The 22,250-nt window shown below is 52.4% G+C and overlaps 1 protein-coding gene across 5 annotated transcripts in view; it reads right to left on the reverse strand.

Annotated features, from left to right (window-relative positions):
* The window catches only part of SEMA3G (semaphorin 3G), a 128,351-nt gene that overhangs the window by 69,089 nt on the left and 37,012 nt on the right, over positions 1-22,250 (reverse strand). Inside the window, exon 1 of one of the 5 annotated variants that reach the window (XM_039546883.1) lies at positions 5,516-5,771. The exons of the other annotated variants lie outside the window; for them this stretch is intronic. Coding sequence (XP_039402817.1) covers positions 5,516-5,765 — 250 coding nt within the window. The 5' untranslated portion in view covers positions 5,766-5,771. Of the gene's footprint in view, positions 1-5,515; positions 5,772-22,250 lie in introns of those variants that run through there. 5 annotated transcript variants of the gene reach the window in all.

Here is a 22,250-nt window from a genome sequence, read left to right on the forward strand (position 1 = left end):
GCCAGTGCTGCATGAATCGCGCTGTGTCACATTCCACACGCTAAAGGGGCTGTTTGATTTGCCTTCCTTCAAAGCAGCGAGGCCAAAACAGCCTCACCTCTGCCTTGGACAGCCTCCCTCTCACCTCTAGCCCTCCCGGCTTCCTTTCCCTTGTAGTCTATTTTTAAACAGCTAATCGTTCCGCGCTGGAGTTTATTTTTTAAGCAGGAGATTCTCACGGTCACCCTGGCAGATTTCCCCATGCAGAACTGCTCATAAAGCAATGACGAAGGCAGCAATGACGAAAGCAGCCCATTACTCCCACCTACCCTTCTGTGTGGGAAAAGCTCCCAGGCAAAAATCCTGAAAGCCACCAACTTAACCTCCTTCAAGAGCCTCCTGGCAACTCCCCTCTGCCTTTATGCACAGAGAAAGCTGCCAGCTGATAATCATTTAGCAGGTGGGGAGTTGAGATCGCTGCTCCTGAATGGCTAAGAATTGCCTATAGGGTGACCAGATAGCAAGTGTGAAAAATCGGGACGGGGGTGGGGGGTAACTGGCGACTATATAAGAAAAAGCCCCAAATATCAGGACTGTCCCTATAAAATCGGAACATCTGGTCACCCTAATTGCCTACATCCTTCTATCATAGCTCCTCCTTCAACGCCAGAAGGCTTGTCTTTTAGACTGCAAGTTCTCTGGGGCAGGGACATTCATATAACACCAGGGTCCCCGGTGCTACCAGTACAGAAAGGTTAATTAGGGATACATTTCAAAGGTAATGTTAATTAGTAACTAGATACATTTAAAAGGTAGTACATTTAAAGGGGGCGGGAGAAAAATATTGTTTTTAAATGCAACATAGTTAACTTGTGGAACTCACAGCAGCAGGAACTTACTGAGTTAAGCTGCAGTAAAGGAGAAGATGCTCCTATGCCTAAGAAATGGGTATCATTCTCAAGAGCACCTAAGTGACTTTGGAGCATAGGTCTCATTTTCAAAATGACTCAAGCACTCAGGCACTTTTTGAAAATGTTACACAGCAAATAAAGTTGCTCAGATACAATTATAATCCCTAGATCTCATCAAGCACTTTTCATCAGCAGATCTCTCAGCACTTCACAAAGGAGGTCAGACTTATTATCCCTGTTTTACAGATGGGGAAACTAAGGCACAGGGAGGTCATGTGACTTACCCAAAGTCACCCAGCAGGCCAGTGATAGAGAAAGGAACAGAACTCAGTGCTCCATCCACTAGGCCACACTGCTCTCATTTCTCAGGCTTAAGGACATACACTGTTCAACAGCTGAGCTCAGGAAGATCTGTTCTCCCATGGGACAGTACTGCACAAGACCCAGGCATTGGCCAGCCAGGATGTGGGTCTGTCCCAGCATGGCAGCTGCCATGTGCACGGTAACAATGTCCCCTGCTCAAAGAGCAGGAACCAATTCAATACCCTCAGTTCTTTGAGTCCCAGCAGGACAGCTTCCCAGAATAGGGGTCTCCATTTCCCTCCCCAAGCAAGTAGCAGGCATGGGACTAGGTTCAGAGTAGGATAATTCTGGTCTCTACCTCCCCTGGCCTACTCCAGATACTGTACATGGCCCAATATCTGGAGTAAGTAAAGCTTTGTGCTTTACTGCCACTGGGATCCAGAGGAGCGGAGCAGGAAAGCCACCCCAAGCAGTCCCAAATCCTGCCCTCCCCTCCTCCCACAAACTGAGCCAGTCATGGTTTTCAGGGGAACCTCTCCTTCTGCCTGTAGCTCACAGTGGCCACCTAAGGAGAGAAAGCCTTGACATTCCGCCCTGGCCAGAGGAGCTCCCCGCCGAGCCCAGATCTACAAGGAAGCAAGTCACTGGAAACAGCAGGGTCACTTTCCCCAGCTCTGTGGGCTGTTAGCCACCAGATCCACAGCGGCTTGTGTCCCAGCCCCCCTGACATCTGTCCTCTGGGGCAGTGTGCAGCAAATCCTCAAGAGCACTAGACTCGAGCCAGCTCTTCTGTTTCATGTTTCCACCACTCTCCCAGCTGGACTTTCCCCAATCCTACCCCTCAATGTCTTTTTGAGGGCTGGGAGGCAAGGAGGGAGGGACTATATTGGTTGGCCACAAACTCTTCAGAAATAACCCATCTAATGCGATTTGATCTACAGTCCCCAACCAAAGTCCCCAATCTGAGCCTGACGCATAAGCTGCTGTGCAGCAGACGGTGCCTCTTCGGTGGTACCATATGCACCCAAGGGCCCACGACCCCAAGCCTGTGCCTGCTCATACCAGAATCAATGGGTATTTGACTTACTAGGAGCAGGCCCAGAAAAGGGGGAAAATAAAAGCCAGCCTGAAACCTCCAGCTGCAACTCCAACCCCAGCTGTTTTGCCTCTGTCCAGCTCCTAGCTCCAATCAAAACAAGATGGCAAAACTCTATGGCAAAGGCTGTTCTTGAGGCATTTCCAGCCCCAGCAAAAGGAAGAAGCGTCTCTGATGGCCGGAGAGACCCCACCCTTGGCAGTTTCCCAATGTTGCAGGGGCCCAAGGGATGCAAATCAAGCCGCTGCACACCCCAGGGAAGCGTCGGGCGATACAGGGGAATGCTGGCTAACGACAAGGCGCCAGCCTTGCATGCCATTCTCACGCGTACCCAGCACTGGGGCAAGGAGCTGCAGGAAGGTCGCTCGCTCTCAGGGGGCACCTGCCAGTCCAGGAAGCAACATTCCTCCTGCTCCTTCTGGAGTGGGGCCAGCACACAGCTGGAAGGAGCCTTCTCTGGGCAGAATGCTGAGAACCAGGCTGCTTTGGCTGCAGTACCAGACACTGGTCACAAGGGGGTGCTGGCTGCAGCTGGGGCAGAGAGGGTATGTGCCTACACTTCAATGGGAGGCAAGAGTGCAGCACATGGAGATATAGCCCAGCTAACTCTGATCCAGATCAAAGCTAGCTTGAGTAACAATAGCGGAGAAGCCACTCCAGCACAGGCGGCTGCAGGGGCTAGCCCAGCCCGAGACACTGGGTTCATACTCAGTGGCCACAGCTTCACTGCTGTTGTTACTGGAGCAAGCTGGATCAAAGCTAGCTGGAGTATCTACAAGTGCTGCATGCAGTGCAGACCTGCCCTGAAAGCCACCACCTCCCCTTTTACGCTAAGCACCTGCTCTCAATTTCAAGGTGTTCCCTCACCCATGCAGGACAGGAACAGCCCCAAACCCTCCAGCTACTCACTGTCCCGTTAACTGCAGCTTCATGCAGCCTTGCAAACCTGAAGCAAATACTCACCAGCAACCGCACACCATACAACATAAACACTAACCCAGGAACCTATCCTTGCAACAAAGCCCGATGCCAGCTCTGTCCACATATCCATTCAAGTGACACCATCACAGGACCTAATCACATCAGACACACCATCAGGGGCTCGTACACCTGCACATCTACCAACGTGATATATGCCATCATGTGCCAGCAATGCCCCTCTGCCATGTACATTGGCCAAACGGGACAGTCTCTACGCAAAAGAATAAATGGACACAAATCTGACATCAGGAATCATAACATTCAAAAACCAGTGGGAGAACACTTCAACCTCTAACCACTCAGTGACAGACTTGAAGGTGGCAATTTTGCAACAAAAAAACTTCAAAATCAGACTTCAAAGAGAAACTGCTGAACTTGAATTAATATGCAAACTAGATACTATTAACTGTGGTCTAAACAAAGACTGGGAATGGTTGGGTCATTACACCAATTGAATCTATTTCCCTATGTTAAGTTCACCTCACACCTTCTATGGGCCATCTTAATTATCACTTCAAAAAGTTTTTTTTCCTCCTGCTAACGATAGCTCATCTCAATTGATTAGACTCTGCCTGTTGGTATGCATACTTCCACCTTTTCATGTTCTCTGTATGTATAAATATCTCCTGTCTGTGTGTTCCATTCTATGCATCCGAAGAAGTGAGCTTTAGCTCACGAAAGCTCATGCTAAAATAAATTTGTTAGTCTTTAAGGTGCCACAAGTACTCCTGGTTTCCTTGCAAACTGATCACTGCACTGTGGATCCCCCAGGGACCCGTCACACTATAGTCTCACCCAGGGGATGAAGAAGGAGGAGGGACCAAGGCTGGTGGCGCTCATGTTAGCTAGGTTGGGGATCGTTTCTAAGCAGGATCCCTTCATTTAGGCATTAATCCTGGCCCGGGCACCATTCCATCCCAGCAGGGCAGAGAGAGGGAGTCTCGCAGGTAACACAGATGTGCAGGGTAGCAGACACTCTCCCCGCAGATGGCTACAATCTCGGTAGCCATTGAGATCGATCCCTGTGCACTCTGGGGACAAGCAAAGCCTGGCAGTGCCTGGGGGCAGGCGGGGCCACTGCCCTTCCTGTTTGAGCCACTGCCTGCTGCTACGAAATGAGAGAATGAGATTTCCCAGCATGGGGTGGGGGTGCGAACACCCCTCAAGTCATTGCAGGAACTCTCTTCTTTTTCCCATTCCAGCCACACGAGGGGCAGCAGACCCCCGGGGGCAGTGAGGGCAAACGGAGCAAACCATTTATAAATCTTAACACTCCCCAACACACACACACTCCCCCCCCCCCCCCGCTGTAACGAACCTAGTAAAGGCCATGTGTCACACTCGCACAGGATGCTCTGCAGTTCCATGGGGCGCCAAGAGTTTGAATACACGCATGCGGTGCACATATCGGTACAGCCACAGGGTCGCAGGGGCTAATTTGTCAGGCATCCAGTGTACACCCAGAGGGAGGAGTGAAGGAGTTAATTGCCAGCACTCCCCCTCTGCTCTCAGCAGATCTCAGTGTAATTGGGCTGAGAAGGGGTTATGAGAGCCCGGGGACACCACAGTGAAATGTACACCCTTGCTCGCACCCACACCACCTCACACCTGCCTAGCTGCTCATTATCACCTCCCTGCACCTTCACTGCCACACAAACCCATCCCCACATCCAGCAGGCATTGCTCCCTGCAGGCGCCAGAAATCCCCCCACCCCGTCCACCAGTACCTCCACCCTATCCCCAACACACCGGAGATCGCTGCGATCAGGTCAGCGCATGCCCCAACACTTGTTCAGACCCAGGCATAAGCACATGAAGCCAGCAAGTGCCAAGTCAAAAGTGGGAGAAGAGCCAGGGGGCAGCCCAGTGAGGCTTTCAGGTTAAAATCCTCAACACCATCCCCAGAGATGGCAGCTTCCATCAATACAGCTCCATAAGCATTATTACCCTTGCAAGAGAGACAAGGTGGGGGGAGGTAATATCTCATATTGGACCGACTTCTGCTGGTGAGAGAGACAAGCTGTCGAGCTTACAGAGCGCTCTTCTTCGGGTCTGGGGAAGAAAGTGCCTGCCCCACCTTGTCTCTCTAACAGGGTGCCTAGACAGCAAGCGTAAAAAATTGGGACGGGGGAGGGGGGGAAAATAGGTGTCTATATAAGAAAAAGCCCCCAAAATTGGGACATCTGGTCACCCTACTCTCTAATATCCTGGAACCATCATGCCTACACCACCCCCTGCAAATTACCTTTATAAGACAGGCGGAGTCTGGGCACACTCCCCTTGGTCCCTTGGCAGCTGGCGAAGAGATTCCAAAAAAGCCACCAGGTTGCCAGGAGCTGGGAGAGGCAGCTCCACTCCATGCTCACTTGCTGCTCGGCTCTTCCTTTCGAGGCTCCCCTAGCCTTTAACTCAATGGGATTCCTTTCCGACCTCCCCACTGCAACGCCTTCCAGGGAGACAGCTGCGAAGATCCCAGCTGGCCAATATGTGCTCATGCAGCCTTCCCCACCCCGCCTCTCCCCAGCCCGCCTGCCATAAGCAGCTGGCTCCAAGGAGTCTACTGGGAAGTTTTATACAGGCAGGGCTCCACCCAGCTTCTTGCAAGGAGACTGACTGCCACAGAGCAAGAGATGGGGGAGACCCGCCTTTCCAAGGACTTCCCCAGCAGCTGCAGCTCTCTGGGACTGAATTCTCTGAGGCTTCTGTGCTCTCTCCCCTACCGAGCTGGCAGAGGCAGCGGGGTTAGTCAGTCACCGCTGGAATGCCACTGAATCCTGCACAGTTACACCAGAGATGGATTTGGTCCTTGGCATGGAGAGGAGTAAAATGAAAGGCAGATTTCTTCCCTAATCTCCTCCAGTATTGGCCCATCAGCCAACCCGCAACCCGGCAGCAGCCTGCCTTCCCTCCCGCAGGCCCAAGAAGACACATTTCTTCCTTTAAAAGGAAGTAGACAGCAGGGCAAAAGAATGAGTCGGGGTGGGGGAAGGGGGTGTCGGCCAATTTCCCCCTGGAAGCTTATCCCGACCCGTGCTGATCATGGCTGCCAAGAGGCTGAAAGGATCCCAAGGCCTGACCTAGCCACTCATGCCTAGAACAGGTGCCTCCAGGACAGGGATCTAGTGACTTGCAGGAGGCAGGTTTTATTGCCAACGCCCATGCTGTCCCTGACTTGTGGATCACTCCCGGGCTGATAATTCAGCCCCAAGCACTATATTAAGGGGCAAAAAATAAATAGCTAATGCCACTCAGTCCGCTAACCTGTCTGTCTGGGTTAGCTTTTGTACCGCACTCATCCTAGCAACAGGTGGATATCGAGCGGCACTGTGCCGGTATTAAAGAAATGGGAAAGGTTCTGTCTAAGGTATTTAATATGGCTCCCCTCACTGCAGTCTCTGAACACCTCGCATTCTTTATGGCTATGGACCCTGTGAGGCAGGGCAGGGCTGTTATCTCCATTTTACAACTGGGAAACTGAGTCACGGAGAGACTAAGTGACTTGCCTGAGGTCACCCAGGACATCTGTGGCAGAGCAGGGAATTGACTGTGGGTCTTCTAAGTGGCAGGCTAGGACCCTAACCACTGGAGCACACTTCAGCTAGCCCAGCTTTGCCATTGACTCTTAGTTGTAAAGTACAGTCTTTCCATGCTCGCAGCATCATCTTGTGCAAGTGACTAGAGCCACCATTTTCCAAAGGAGCCTCTGGCTGGGGACACCTCCATTTTGGAGTGCCCAATACGAGATATGTGGGGCCCAGGTGGCTTTCACAGGTGCTGACAACTCACCGCTCCAGCTGAAGTCAATGTGCTAAGGAGGCACTTTACAAACAGAGGCAGAGAGACCCAAAGAACAAGGCAGGTGAAGGGCTGGGGGAACCAGATACGACAAACACACTGTGGTCAAGTTGTTACATTTCCACCACTGCCAACCCCAAGTGTTCAAAAAACATGAGCAACATCACAAGATTGAATTAAAAATCACAAGAACTACAAAGAATTTGAGGTCTTTTTCTTTGCCTTCCAGGCGCACACAGATCACAGTTTCAAGCTTTGCTCCACAGCCAAGGGCTAGAAACTTACTTTTTTTTATTTAGATGAAAACGGAGATTCTCTCGTAACCCCATGACTCCAGGATCTGAAGAAAAAACACCACATACAACAAGACTCGCATAAAAACCTAACAGCTAGCAACACTGCCTTTCTCCCCAAGCACTATAAATTACCCACTCCTTAAATCCCCTTCTCTTTGTCAATATTCCACCATTTGGCCACCTCATCTCTCAAATAATCCCTCATGTCTATTCCAGCATCCATATGTCCATCCCTCCAAACAGTCAGCCTTTCCTCTATATAAATCACTCACCAGTAAATGCAACAAACCAGTAGATAACTGAGTCAGCTAGTTTCTTGCAGGCTTTGAGTATGCAGATATTTACAAACCTTACTATGAAAATAAAAGATTTAATATTTGAGGATGTTTCTCCCCCCCCATGACATTGAATATAGTCTTCCTATATCAAAAACTTCCCCAGAAAGGCTATAAAACCAAACATAGCCTCAGTCTTGTGCTAGTGTAGGAGAAATCTAAAGTGAAACTGATTCAAAACAGAATATGAAACTGACCAGCTTAGTTTCAACCTCCAACCTGGTGAAGTGCAAATAGTAAACAAACAGCATTGCCAGGGAAAGTAATAATTGGAGATATACCAATCTCCTAGAACTGGAAGGGACCTTGAAAGGTCATTGAGTCCAGCCCCCTGCCTTCACTAGCAGGACCAATTTTTGCCCCAGATCCCTAAGTGGTCTCCTCAAGGATTGAACTCACAACCCTGGATTTGGGGGGGGGGGGGTGTCAATGCACAAACCACTGAGCTATCCCTCCCCCTTTAAGTTTAAATTTCCTTCCCGTTTTCATCAGTTCTGATGTCCTAAGAACTCAGATCTGAAGCATTTTGAAAATGATTTATAATTGGGGATATGTCCTTGAATCCCTTGGTAAAGATGGGCAGGTAGCATACATTGTCCCATTCTATAAGGGAGTCAAACGTAAGCTTTTAACATCAGATACCTGCAGCCCAAGCTGGGCACTAGAATAAATGTGGCCCAATCATTAGAGAGGCTAACTTCAGGGAGGCAGTGGAATGCATGTAGCCTCTGAAAATTAAGCCATCTCTTCAGGAGTTCAAGCCCCCAGTGCTCTGCAGCTTGGCAGTTGCTTGTCCCAGTGCAGCATGGAGGTAACACGCTCATTCTCATTTTACACTGAGGCCACTTTCAATGGGTATCACTGTAATTTTTGCCCACTTTAAGGCACCGTCACATTGCCAGAGGGATGTGAAGTGGCCTTAGGAATGGTCCTACAGGGCTGGTCTATGCTACAAAGTTTGCTTAATGCTGTGAAAAATTTCACACCGTGCGATGCAATTAAACTGACTTAAGACCAGATGTGGACACCACTAGGCTGTGGGAAGAATTCTTCTGTCGACCTAGCTACCGCCTCTCGGAGAGGTGGATTTACTAAGGGACGGAAGAACCCTTCTGTGGTGTCTGAACTACAGAGGCACTACTACAGCACTGATAGTTTACAGTTATACAGGTATAACCTCGAGGCCGTCCTGAGGATTTATGGGGCCTACTCAGTATTATTAAACTGGTGTCCCTACGCCAGTGCATTCAGCTCTGTGAATACTGGTGCCCCTACGCTGGCACAACTGGTGCCCCTGTGAATACAGCCCGTGCCTTCTGCCTAGTAAGGAAACTGCAGTGGGCGCTGGGTGTGCGGGAGCCAACTCGCTCTTCCTGCTGTCCCGGTCATAGGCGTGGACTCCATGGGTGGGTGCTCTGGGGCTGAAGCACCCACGGGGAAAGTTAGTGGGTGCAGAGCACCCACTGGTGCCAAGTTCCCCCCCTCTGTCCCCTCCCCCCATGCCTCTTGCGTGCCGGCAGCCCCGCACTTACCAACTCCTCCCGCTCCTTCTCAGCGCTGCCAGAGCGCCGTGAACAGCTGATTCATGGCATTCAAGCTTCGGGGGGGAGGGGGAGGAGTAGGTACAGGGCGTGCTCAGGGTGTGGAGGAGGCATGGAAGAGGCAGGGCGTGGGTGGAACAGGGGCGGGAAGAGACGGGGAGGGGGTTTGGCGGAAGGGGTGGAGTGGGGACAGGGCCTGGAGCGGACCCAGGGGGTCGAGCACCCCCTGGCAAGATGAGAAGTCGGCACCTATGGTCCCGGTGGCGCCCAAAATTTTCAGGTGCCCTACGCAGCCATGTATGCTGCGTATGCCTAAGGACCAGGGGCGGCTCTAGGCATTTTGCTGCCCCAAGCACGGCAGGCAGGCTGCCTTCGGCAGCCGCCTGCGGGAGGTCCGCAGAAGCTGCGGGACCAGCAGACCCTCCGCAGGCATGCCGCTGAAGGCACCCTGCCTGCCGCCCTCGCAGTGACCGGCAAAGCGCCCCCAGTGGCTTGCTGCCCCAAGCATGCGCTTGGCGTGCTGGTGCCTGGAGCCGCCCCTGCTAAGGACGTTCCTGTATAACCTGGGTGGACTGTCTCATTCTGGTATAAGTGGCCTCTTTCTGCTATAGCTTGTGTGGCTTGGGAAATGGCTGAAACTGTACTGAAAAAGGCCTTTCCTAAACTGAACGAATGTCTACACTGGGTGCTACACTGGCATAGCGGCATTGGTGTCCTTTTCCCTCCCGTCTGTTCTGGGCATTCCCCAGTCACTGAGTTGGGAATGCTCTAAGCACTATGGAGGAGATGAGACGAAATCTGGACCATCCCTGAGATCTCACCTTGGAAAGGGTTTCTGAGATACAGAAGTGCTGGGTTCACCCTTGTTTTAAAATGATCCATGTGGTGAAGGCAGGGGATTGGGACTCCTGGGATTTATCCTCAGTTCTGCTCCTGACGCTTTGTGAGGCCTCAGGCACCTCTGTGCCTCAGTTTCCCCACTCATGAAAGGGGGATCAATAATACCAGCCTCAAGTCTAGTTCATTAACATCAGTAAAGGGCTTAGAGGCCCTGAGACGGCAGGTGCTCTGGGGCAAAGCGTTACTATAATGGTTTTCATTTGCATTAGACACAACCCAACCCTCAGAGCCATGCCCCCTGAAACCCGCCCAGGGCCCCTTTGGCAGTCCAGCTACCTGCCCACTCATCCAGGATTCATTCCCCACCATGCGGTGCCAGGCCTGCTGGGATCCCAGCTCTCATCTGCAGCCTTTCAGGACAGGACTTTCACCAGCTGTCAGAGCTGGCAGAGGGAGCGGAAACATGCAATCAATTACCGCGGGGAGTAGAGGAGGGGGTGCTAATTGAATCCAATTAGTTCAGGGTTTGCCTCAGAAGCCCAGGGGAGGAGTCTGGGAAGATGAGAAAGGCAGAGGCCTTGCCTTCAGGCTGGGCAGAGCAGTGGGGAAGTCAGAGGTGGATGAGACCTATTAGGGCATCAAAGTCCATCCCCTTTGGCCAGGGCCTAAGTGTTCTCCACAGCCCATTACGCAGCCGAGTTTGACACGTTTGCCAGAAATGGGGCTTCCAGCACTGCCCGTGGGGAGATGGCCCCACGTCGCCACCAGTCCTGGAGGGAGAGAACAGGCTGAAGCCGGCAGATCAGCCTCCTCTGTACTGTGCACAGCAGAGCCTTCTGGCCAGATCTCCTGATGCAGCTGGCAAGACAGTGCTGCCAAGGAGGGGAAAGCGGTCTCCTTGGGGGCTAGGGGAGTCTCGCTCCTTGCAGCACCTCGATGCCAAAGGACGCTTCCCCTCACAGCCTCTCCCCCAGGGGAAGCCAAGGGATTTGGCATATGCTCCGTGCCCAGCCTGCCAGCTGGGACTGCAGCAGAGAGCACGGCCCAACGCTGCTGCTTTTACATCCCACCACCTGGATTTCCTCCATAGCAGTGCAATTGACCCACAGCGCAATGGGCAGCTTCCCCCAGTGCGACGGACACCATGCAGCGGGGGAGCCGGTAGGACCAGCTCCACAGGGCCAGGACTGCAGGCTGCTTCCTAGCACACGCAGTCAGCCAAACGAAAGGGAGCCCTGCCTAGGCCGGGGGGATGGCCACATGGGTCTGATATGCCACCACCTGCTTTCTCTCCAGGGAATGACGATTTTGGATGCGCTGATGTCCACCCCTCTGTTTCGGTGCCTAACACCCTCCCTAAACTATGGTCCGAGGCAAAAGCTCATGCAATGGGCCAACACTGCAGGCACAATGGCCTCATTTCTCTGTTCCATCTCCCTTCCCAGCATTTCACATCTCTTCACCAGAGCTGAACAGAAAAACTGGTGAGGGGCAGAGCCTGCATTTTTGTCCCTGGCTGTCTCTCCCCCCTTCTCTACTCCTTCTCTGACCCCATCCCCTTTCTCTCCCCCTGCACCACCTCTCTTCAGAGATATGAGCCCAAAGGCCAGGGCACTTGTGATCATCGAAGATTCCTTGGCATTTATCCAGCCAATCACACACACACACACACACACTCTCTCTCCCCCCACCCCCACCCCAGGTCCTAGCCCCAATTCCAACTCAAGCAACCACCACGTTGGGCCCACCTAAAAAAATTCTCCCAGTAGTTTCAATGGGAGAAGATCACTTCCTGTCCTAACCTTTTGGGTCATGTTGCAGTAGACTATTGTATGCTCCACCCCAGAAGTGGCTGCATTTGGAGCTCAGTCTGCAAAGGACCTCGTAATCCCTGGCAGCAGAAGGCATGAGATAACCCCCAGGGCCTTTTCCCTCCTCGCTCATCTGCTCCGTTTTCCTCTCCTCTCTTCTTCCTCATGATTTCCTGATCTCTCTTCTCTCCTTGTTCTTTCTCCATCTTTCCTCTGTCTCTAGTTCTTTCTCTTTGTGCAATCTCCCTCCCACACACACCTTTTTCACTCCCTCTCCTATACCCATTTTTCACCCACCTCTGTTCATCTCCTCACCACCCTGTCTTCCCTTTCCCGGTCTCTTTTCTCTGCCCTTCCATTTTCCCCTCTCTCTCTTCTTTCCCCCTCCACCCCCATCTCTCTCTGATCGCTTGCCAAAAGCGCGGGGCAAGTTAACTAGTCCCTGCTGCCTGGCTGCGTTTGTACTCGCCCTGCCAAATCCTGCCAAACCACAGCACAGAGACCTCACAGACACACACACATTCAAATCAGCCCCTCCTTTCAACAGGGCCGGAAGAGGGGAGCCCTCAGACCAAGGATTTCCCAGTACCCCCCTGGGGGGGTGTACACCCCCCAAATTTCCCCAACACCCACCCACCCCCAGTTTTGTGAACTAGTTACATGCAGTGTTGCCAATGTAGTGATTGTTTGGAAATTTGAATTGAAATTGAAACATTAATACACACTTTAAAAGCATATAAAGTGTATGATAAAATATGTGTATCTGAAAAAGTATAATAGATTTGAAAAGTATGAACATAGACTAGCTTCCTTATACAGCTGTTATTTTTTATGACAATGTCAGTGCATTCATTTTGGTGATGTTGGCCAACCGAATAATTTTAAATGATGATTTGTAAGCCAAGTCTAAATGAGCTCTCCCTGACAGCTAGTGATGCGCTGGGGGGAAAGGCTTCAGGACCAGATTGTATTTACATTCACACCTAATCTACCAAGGTATCCAGCAAACAGAGCTGTGTTGCCCAAGTGACAGATTTTGGCTGGGGTTGGGTTACAAATCACTTGAATGCAGGGGGTAATGAAATGTTGTTATTCTTAGTGTATGAGTAAAGGGCAGTAGAACTGTACTTAGCCTGTGCTGATTGAGGACATCAAGAAAGAGGGTGGGGACAGGTGTTTTGCTTAATGGTCTGCCTGAGTCACCAGTACTATTTGACCTGCCCCTCTCCACTGTTTAAAGACAGAGGTGATTAGGCTCCATAGAGAGTCTTTTGTTTTGTTAAGTAACCACTACAGTTGAAATCACTGATAATCAGGTCTAAGTGCTTAGACCTGCTGTGGGACAGTGTTTCTGTGGAAGAGATGGCCCAGTCTGCACTAGCAGCGAGGTTCCCCCGAGAGCTCAGCTGAAATCACTGACAGCTGGGTGGAACCTCAAGAGACCAACTCGCAGAGGTCACAGTGGCAGGTCGCAGCAGAAGGTGACTGCGCAGGACCATTGGCAACAGAGCAATGGAGTGAACGGTGGCACAATGAACCACAGTGTCCAGAGCGAACAGTGAGCAGCTGGAGGAACAAGCAAGGTGCCTTCTTGCCCCCCACCTGGGAGGTGAACTCATGTGAAGGCACCTCTCAACTCTGAGTCTCCACTGACGAAAGACAACACTGGTGAGTGTTAATGAGGCTGTTAAGAATGCTGGAGACACAACACAGTTCATGCGAACACACATAGCTGTGGCATCATACTTTCTATTTAAGCAAGACATACAACACATTACAAACTGGAGGCCAATGTTAAGTGCATTGTCACTGGTTCATCCTGACGTTGAACACTAGTTCTGAACAAGACCAGCAAATGCTCACTATCTTTCTGCAAGAAACTCAACTGACTGGCTAGAAGCATGTCGTGCAACAGTGAAAGACTCAACAGCTGAAAAAGTGAAGAACTCTCTCACCACGTTCAAAAAATTTGCATACATGGCTGATGAATGCACCGATGCAAATGGACATCAAGAATTAAATCATTGTGTACGTTATCTTGATGTCAGTGGTAGGCCAGTAGATGCATTTCTAGATGTTCAAATTATAGAAGACACATCGGCTGCATCTGTGACAACCCACATTGTAGAAAAGTTAAATGCTTGTCAATTGGACTCCAAACAGATGGCTGCTTGTGCATTTGATGGAGCTGCAAACTTCTCTGGAAGACATTGTGGAGTACAAGCTTTGCTCAGAGAAATGTGTAACCCTAATCTCTCCTATACACACTGCAGAGGCCCTCTACTCCAACTAGTGCTAGTACGAGCTGCAGACTCTTCAAAAGACGTTAAAAAAGCAACACATTTAATGTCTTCATTATATTCTTTTTTCAGCAAGAGTCCAAAAAGACTGAATATCTTGGAAAATGTAGAAGATACACTGGGACTGAAGTTCAAATTAGTCCAACCTGGGAAAACCCTCTGGCTTTTTCATGAGCGATCCTTGGCTGTTGTCTTAAAATTATTCCAGCCGTTATTACTGGCTTTGGACAGTATCTACCAAGATGGGATGGATCTAAGTAGTGAGTTGGTGGGCTACTTTTGCAACTACGTTCAGAGAAGACCATTGCCATTCTCTCTCTTGTAAGTCTATGGTTGAAACCACTTGGGTCATTAAACAATGCCATCCAGGCATCTGCTACAACAGTAGTAGATCTTTGTCCAGCAATAGAAGCTACATTTGGATCAATCAGACAGCTATCCATTGAAAAAGTACTGGAAGAAGCAAACACTTTCAGTCCAGAAGTTGACTAACGAAGGCATTTATATTGACTCTTTAAATGACGAGGACAAGAAATGTTCGTTAAGACAACTGAAAAAGTACACAGACTTGATTCTTAAAAATCTATAACAGCGACTTCTAGATTCTACTCAACCTCTACGTAGCTTTTACAGATCCCTGTCCTATAAAACACTGACAGTTGAGTGGAGTGAGGCACTACCAGCAATGGGGCTGCCATGTGCTCAGGATAGAATAGAGAATTTGAATAGAGAGTGGAATATCATACAACGAATGAATGAAGATTTGACTTTGACTTCTTTTTTATCATCACTAGTGGCTTGACCCAATCTTTGTGCTATGTTTCCTGGGATGAAAGAAGTAGGAATTCATCTCTTGCTACTCCCAGTCACAACAGCTACAGTTGAGCATTCTTTTTCCTCATTGAATAGAATTTTGTGTTCTGAAAGAAGCCGCCTTCTGCCTGATCATGTGAATGAACTAATGAGCATATCAATTGAAGGAATGGAAGTACCTGACACGCGAGAATCCACCAAAGATGAACGCACTGCATTCAAGAAGTTTCATTAACAGAGTTGTGCAAAATTATAACAAGAAACCAAGAAGGATGTAGATGTAGTGCTTCATAGAAGGCTTGAGTAGCCAACTTGAATTTGTGCAGTGATTTTAAAACATGATTTAAATCTAGTAAAATGATCATGAAACATTTTTCAGTTTTTACTATGGTGCCATACAGCCCACCTTCACCCTCAGTCTCACCCCTCATTGGCCCTCACCCCCCCCCCCCGTAAATTTGAACACCCCCCTCATTTTAATTCCTGCAGAAAACACTGCCTCAGACCCCCTGGGCCAGCACACGCAGCCTTGGCAGCAAAGCAGATCCTCCTCTATGGAGATGCCAAGACCTGGCCTGCAGCCTCCTGCCAAGAAGCAGCTGCTGACGCTCCCAGACTCCCTGTGGGACTCTGGGCAAGGAAGCATGACAGGGCTCCAAGGGCCGGGCTTGCTGAACAGCACATAAGGAGCACGGAGCTCAGCTCTGCTGTGGTTTCCCTGGAACTGGCAGCAGAGAATTCCTGCCAACTCCAGTGCCCAGTGCATGCCCCACCGCCCCACTTTGTGCATCTCTTATGCTAAGAGCCGCACCATGCTGCCCTCTACGGGCCGGATCCTGGAGAGGTAAGGGCTTCCCCTTCCAGCCCATTGGGCTCACTCCCTGCTCTTGGCTGGTCAAGCTGCCCTTGGTGCCCATGACCCAGAGCAGAGCCACACCTCATCCTCGCAGGCTCTGGCACCGGCTGCTCCCCAGACATGAAGTGCAGCTCAGGGCTGGGTGTTTCCGGAGCAGAGTCAGACCGGATGAGAAACCGCTGTTGGGTCAGGGTCATCGAGGCCTGGACGGCCCTTGGCAAGCCCGGGGGACAGGGCACGGGGACAGGGGACTGTGCTCATGGTATTGCCCCTCCAACAGGGCAGAGCCTCGTGTACTGCACTGACCCCCTGGTCCCCCTGCCCAGCCAGGTCCTGAGCTTGTACAGGCTCCTCGTGGCATCGCACTGCACAGATGCCCCCCATGGCACCCCTTATTCCTGCCCCCCAGAGCATCATGCTCACAGGCCCCCTCATGGTACCCCCTTATTCCTGCCCCCCAGGGCATCACACTGCACAGACCCCCTCCCTGTGCCACCCCTTATTCCTACCCCCCAGGGCATCACACTGCACATACCCCCTCCCTGTGCCACCCCCTTATTCCTACCCCCCAGGGCATCACATGCACAGACTCCTATCCCTATAGAATCCCACCCCCTTATTCCTGCCTCCCCCAAGCTCAAGGCTCCTTCAGGGCATCACATTGCACAGCTCCTCCCCCTCCCCCAGAGCTGCCAGTGGTTCCCTCACAGCACCAAAGGTATCAGACTCCCTATCACCACCACATGACAGAGACCCCTGGATCGCCCAGGGCACCCCCACATCTTGCCTCCCCCCAGCCCTCGCTTGCATTCACACCCTAGGTGAAGAGTCCAGCAGCTCACTGAACCAACACAAGGCCGACAGAGGTGCCCCACCACCGATGGCTACCAATGGCCAGAGGGGCACAGAGGGTGCAGCACATCCTGCTGTGCTGGTGGGAGGTGAGCAACAGACCCCCGCCACACACACCCCAGGGGTACCCTCCATTCTGCCCCCCTTTACAGTCCTGTCACTCTCTCATCATGGGGAGGCCGGTTCTGTTCACTGGGTCCCGAGGATCTCCACTCCCATTGTGCCCCAGAGGGTCCCCTGCCAGAGATCACTGACCCGTCAGCTGGCAATGCTGGGGCGACGTTGGCAAGGATGGCAAGGACAAGGGGCCACGGTGCCTTCCGAATGGGCCAGGATCCTGTTGGGAAAAGACACAAAGCCCCCTGGCCCAGGACGGCCCAGGTTTGTCCCCCCGTGCCTGGGAGAGTCAGGTTGGAACAGAGGTTCTGGGCAATCACATGCTTCCTAGAGACAGAGGAAGGACAACTCTCAGGTGCACAGGAGTGTAGCAAGCTAGCAAGTGCCAGCTATGCACGAGGCTGTCCTAACCCTGAGGAACCCAGCCCTGGATGCTCCAGCCCTGACCTGCAGCCTTCCCCCCCACCACACACACTCCCCCTCGACCTGCAGCCCACTTCCCCGCACATGCTCCATCCTGACTTGCACTCCTTGCTACGTCAGTCCTGCCCCCCTCCATGGCACTGCAGCAATGCCCCCACCCCCGCAGCCCTGCAGTACTCCCCACATTCCAGCCCTGGGCCCCCCACATTGCAGCTTGGGGCTGCCCCTCAGCCCTGCAGTGACACCCCCCACATTCCAGCACTGCCCCCACAATGTCCCTGCCAATGCCCCTCCCTCCTGCCCTGGAACCCCTGCTGTCGCAGCCCTGGCTCTCTCCTAAGCAGACAGAGCCAGTTCTGGCTCCTCCTGCATCCTGGGGTTTGGCATGTGTCAAGCCTCCACTGGGAGGCAGGGACGTGCATGAGATCAGAGCCCTCCTCTCACATATGATCTCAAGCAGGGGAAGACTCAGCTCTCAGCAGTGAAAGATCAGCCCCTTACTCCTCTTAAGCTTCTGGATGGCTCCTTTTCTGGCTGGCCTGTGTTTCCAGGGGGCCCTGTTTTTTCTGCAGGGGGTGGGGGCTTCCGCAGCAGTGGGTGGCTCACCAAAATCCATCTGCCTCCCCTCCCTGCTCCTACAGCGCCTCCTTAACACTGCCAGCTACAGGTTCAAGCAAGGGCATGGCAGATGCTGCTTCTTGCCTTTCCTTCCAAGGAGCTCAGCTGGGAGAGCACAGGTGACCCAGATCTGTGGAGTCTGCCCAGCCTAACACATGCAAGAGGACATCACAGCTTAACACAGGCCCTGGGCCCTCACAGGGCCGCCCAGAGGATTCAGGGGGCCTGGGGCAAAGCGAGGGAGCTGCGGCGCTTGTACTCACCCGGCAGCAGTCCAGGACTTCGGCGGCATATCGGCAGCGGGGGCCTTTCAGTCTTCGGCAGCACTGAAGGGCCCCCCGCCGCCAAAATGCCGTCGAAGACCCAGACCGCCGCTGGGCTAGGGCTCCCGGGTCCCCTGTGGGGCCCGGGGCAAATTGCCCCACTTCTCCGCCCCCCAGGCGGCCCTGGGCCCTCATACTGATCACACTGGCCTTCCAGCATCCCATATAATAGCACTGGGAACCCCAACTAGGGGTCCAGGCTGGTGTGCTAGGTGCTGTACGAATCCACAGCAGAGAGACAGTCCCTGTTCCCTGCTACATCTGTCCCTCTTTGATTCCTCAGGCTCCCCTTTCCATGTCCTCACCCACTTCTGTCTTTTCCATCCTGACTTAAACATTTATCCCTGGCCAGTCTCCTAAACTCCTTCCCACAACCACTTTTCATTAAGGCAGCAGCAGAAATGGAGCCTCATCGCAGTTTCTGCCAGGCCCCCAAACTCCCACATAATCCTCCTTCCCACAACCTGGCATTTGCTTTGCGCACCGCTGGCCCTTACAGTTGGCATAATGGAGATGACCTTGTCTGGGTTGGCAGTGCTGCCAGGAATTGTGCCCCCCCTCACCACTGATGGCCGCTTGAGAGCCAGCCTCAGCCAGTTTTCTGCCATCGGCTCCCCACCCAATAGCTCCTTGGCTCTCACTCTCTCAAAGGCATTAGCCTAAGGAGGGGCTGAAGTGGCTTATTCCAAACAGCTGATTGCATTAATCCCCCATCAGAACAAAAAAAGGAAAACACTCATCCCAGAGCATCGTGGGGGAAGTTATGCAAATTAACCCCCTGGAAGCCGAGGCAAAGCCCTCGCTTATATTCACGTTACAGTAGCACTGAGAGGCCACAGCTGAGATCAGGGCTCTGTCGTGTACAAACAGTCATAACCCAGAAAACTTGACAGTCTAAATGGACAGAGTATTATCCCCATTCTACAGATGGGGAAACTGAGGCACAGAGCCATCAAGTAACTTGACTAGCATCATACAGGAAATCTGTGGTAGAGGAGTGAATTGAACCAAGGTCTGCTAAGTCCCAGCCCGGGACCCCCAATCACAAAGCCATCCTTCCTCTCCTAGGTGCAGTTTCACTTCGCTCACCTCCTCTGGCTGTCTGGGAAAGCAAGCTGATCAATAACACCAGCAAAGCTCTAGCCCACAGCTCCCAAGCCCCCATCCCGTTCCAATTTAATGAGCCCCTTAGTTACGGTGTATTCTATAAACACCACCGCATTATTAGAACCAGATTCATTACAAATTAACAATTAGGTCATAAAGAGAACCTGGCTGCAGCCCGCTCCCAGGGCCCAAACACCCCCAGGCAGCAGGCAGAGCTTGGAGTCTCCCGAATGTTTGCACTGGGGCATGACGGAGTCCTGAAATACTGACCCGGCTTCCCCGGGGTATTTTGACAACAGTGAATAGGCCTCAGCAGGGGAAGGCTGGAAGACTTGGACTGTGCAATGCCAAACTGGGCATGTTTAGTCTAGAGAACAGACGGCTGAGGGGGGACACGATCACAGTCTGCAAATATATTAAGGGCTGTTACAAAGAGGATGGTGATCCGCTGTTTTTTGTGTCCACTGAAGGTGGGACAAGGAATAATGGGCTTAATCTGCAGCAAGGGAGAGTTAGGTTCAATATTAGGAAAAACTGTCTAACTATAAAAATAGTTCTGGAACAGGCTTCCAAGGGAGGCTGTGAAATCCCTGTCACTAGAGGGTTTTCAGAACAGTTTGGACAAACACCTGCCAGGACTGGTCTAGATTTCCTTGGTGCTGCTCTCGAGGTCCCTTCCAGCTCTGCGTTTCTCTGATTCTGTGCAAGGAGGCGCTGTCCCGAGGGCTGGGGCCTCAAACTGTCCCTGCCTAGGGCATGGGGTAGCAGGAAGAATGCCCTTGCTGGCGCATGCTGGTGCTCAAGACCGTAGGCAGTCACTCAGCAGCCAGCTCTCAGCCGCGTGCCTTGGCTCCGTGACCGCAGGACATTTAGGAGCACAGGCTCTCCTCTGTCGCAAGACTGGACAACCACAGACCACAAGATCAGACACATCCTCAGCAGCTGTCAGGAAAGAGTGCCAGCAGTCTTCAGGCTGCAGTCCCCTGCCCAGCCCACACCAGCCATCCCCAGGCTCAGCCTGGAGAGATCGCGGGGGCTTCCCTCTGCCACCAACGCCAGGCTCTGCTGTGGGGTCCCTGTGTCAGGCCAACATCAGGCGAAGCCATGGTGGAAGCCACCGAACAATCAAAGCCCTGTTCCCCTAGTGGGATGAATGCACTCAGGGCCTGTGTTCTCCATGGTCTCCTTTACCGCATGCTCCTGGTAAGCCGCATACCAAGGCCGTTAGCATTGAGGATGGTCATGTTCAGAGGGGCTTCCCCAGCTGGCCCCAGAGCGATGCCAGCTGCCCTGTGGCACAGCTACACAAGACAGCGACATGCCTCTGACGAAGTGGGTATTCACCCACAAAAGCTCATGCTCCAATACATCGGTTAGTCTTTAAGGTGCCACGGGACTCATTGTTGCTTTTTACAGATCCAAACTAACACAGCTACCCCTCTGATACACAACAGATTTGGGATCACACACAGTCCTTGGCCTTGGAGGCATGGCAAGCCCACCCCTCCAAAGTTCAGATGTTTCTCCCCTCCCAAGATTACCTAACGGGCCAGTGCCAGAGAAATGGGGGAGCTGCCCACTGCCCACCTCACCACACAGGGCCTGGTGCAGGCTGCTGGAGAGCCAGCCCCTTGCAGGGGCTTTGGAGCAAGTGGAATGACCATAGCTGGGGCTAGATCCCAGGGCCAGGAGCAGAGGGGAGATGCCCAATCCCCACAGAGCTCCTAGGGGAAAGGGTCTTTGTCCTAGACAAGTTCTGACAGGCCACAATCCTTGTAGGGCTCTTTTTGGGGCCTGTAGGGTGGGCAGCCGGCCACTGGCCCACAAGGCTAGATACCAACTGGAGGCAAGAGAGAAGGGGCCTTTGACAAATGCTAACACCCTCGTGATTAAAAGCACTGACCTTCTCCATCTTTGACCTCAGGGTCCCCCAGAACACAGCCGCCAGAGCGGACTCTGTTGTGACCGATGTATCGTGGGGAGGGAATTCCAGGAGCACTTTGCAGACACTGATGGACAATATCTCCCAGCATCCTTTTTCTCCCGCCTGAATGGGTCTTGGCAGCCTGTTCTGTTCACTCTGCAGGGCCAGCCTACAGCAGACTCTGGGCTTGGAAAATGCCTGGCATATTCTGGGCACTACCCCAAGCTGATGAAGCTGTGTATTAGGTACTTGGGAAAGTGAGGCAGAGAGGGGAAGGGACTTGCCCATGGAGTCAGAGTCGGGAGATGCTCGGGCTCTGACACCACGCTGGCCCCATGCAGGCTGGGTCCTGTGCTGGTGTGAGCCTATAGACCGCGCTTCTCTTTCCTGAGCCCAAAGATGCCGAGGCCTAAGCCAGGCAGGAGGAGGAGAGAGGTTGCTGCAGAAGCTGGCACCCCCTGAAGTTAATGAGGCTCATTTCACTTCACCTTTGGGCACCTCCAGAAGGAGGAAATATTAGCATTGCCATGGCAACCAGCCACGAGAGGTAATCCCTTTGCCACAAGCAAAGAAAACAAGCCGCCCTCCAACTGCCCATTCTCCACCCCGCTTGGTGCTGCGGAGAACAATGGTGGGTACCCAGAGCAACACTCACTTCTCGGCTGCTCAGAGACACTGCCCTCAAGCCGACGGTTACGCTAAACCCTCCTCCTCCACACTGCCCCGCCACGGTGGTCTGCCCAAAGCATCCCCTTTATAGTCACTCCACCCACACCCCGGCTCATCTTGACCAGGAGGCACAGAACAACCCCCTCCTCCATCCAGCTTCTCTCCTCCCCATGCCATGGACATACCCAGGCTCCCCTCCTGCCTTATGGAGGAATGAAGCTCCAAGCTGCTGTTGCACCATTAAGGCATGGCCTTCGGGTTAGTTCCCTGGGCAGGCTGATTGCATTAGCGTGGTGGTGAGGCCATGGAACAATTAAACCCCATTTTATATTAGGAGGCCTTAAAGTTAGCTGGATGGGG

This window comes from Mauremys reevesii, linkage group 7, assembly GCF_016161935.1.
Source record: "Mauremys reevesii isolate NIE-2019 linkage group 7, ASM1616193v1, whole genome shotgun sequence".
Lineage (NCBI taxonomy): Eukaryota > Metazoa > Chordata > Testudines > Geoemydidae > Mauremys > Mauremys reevesii.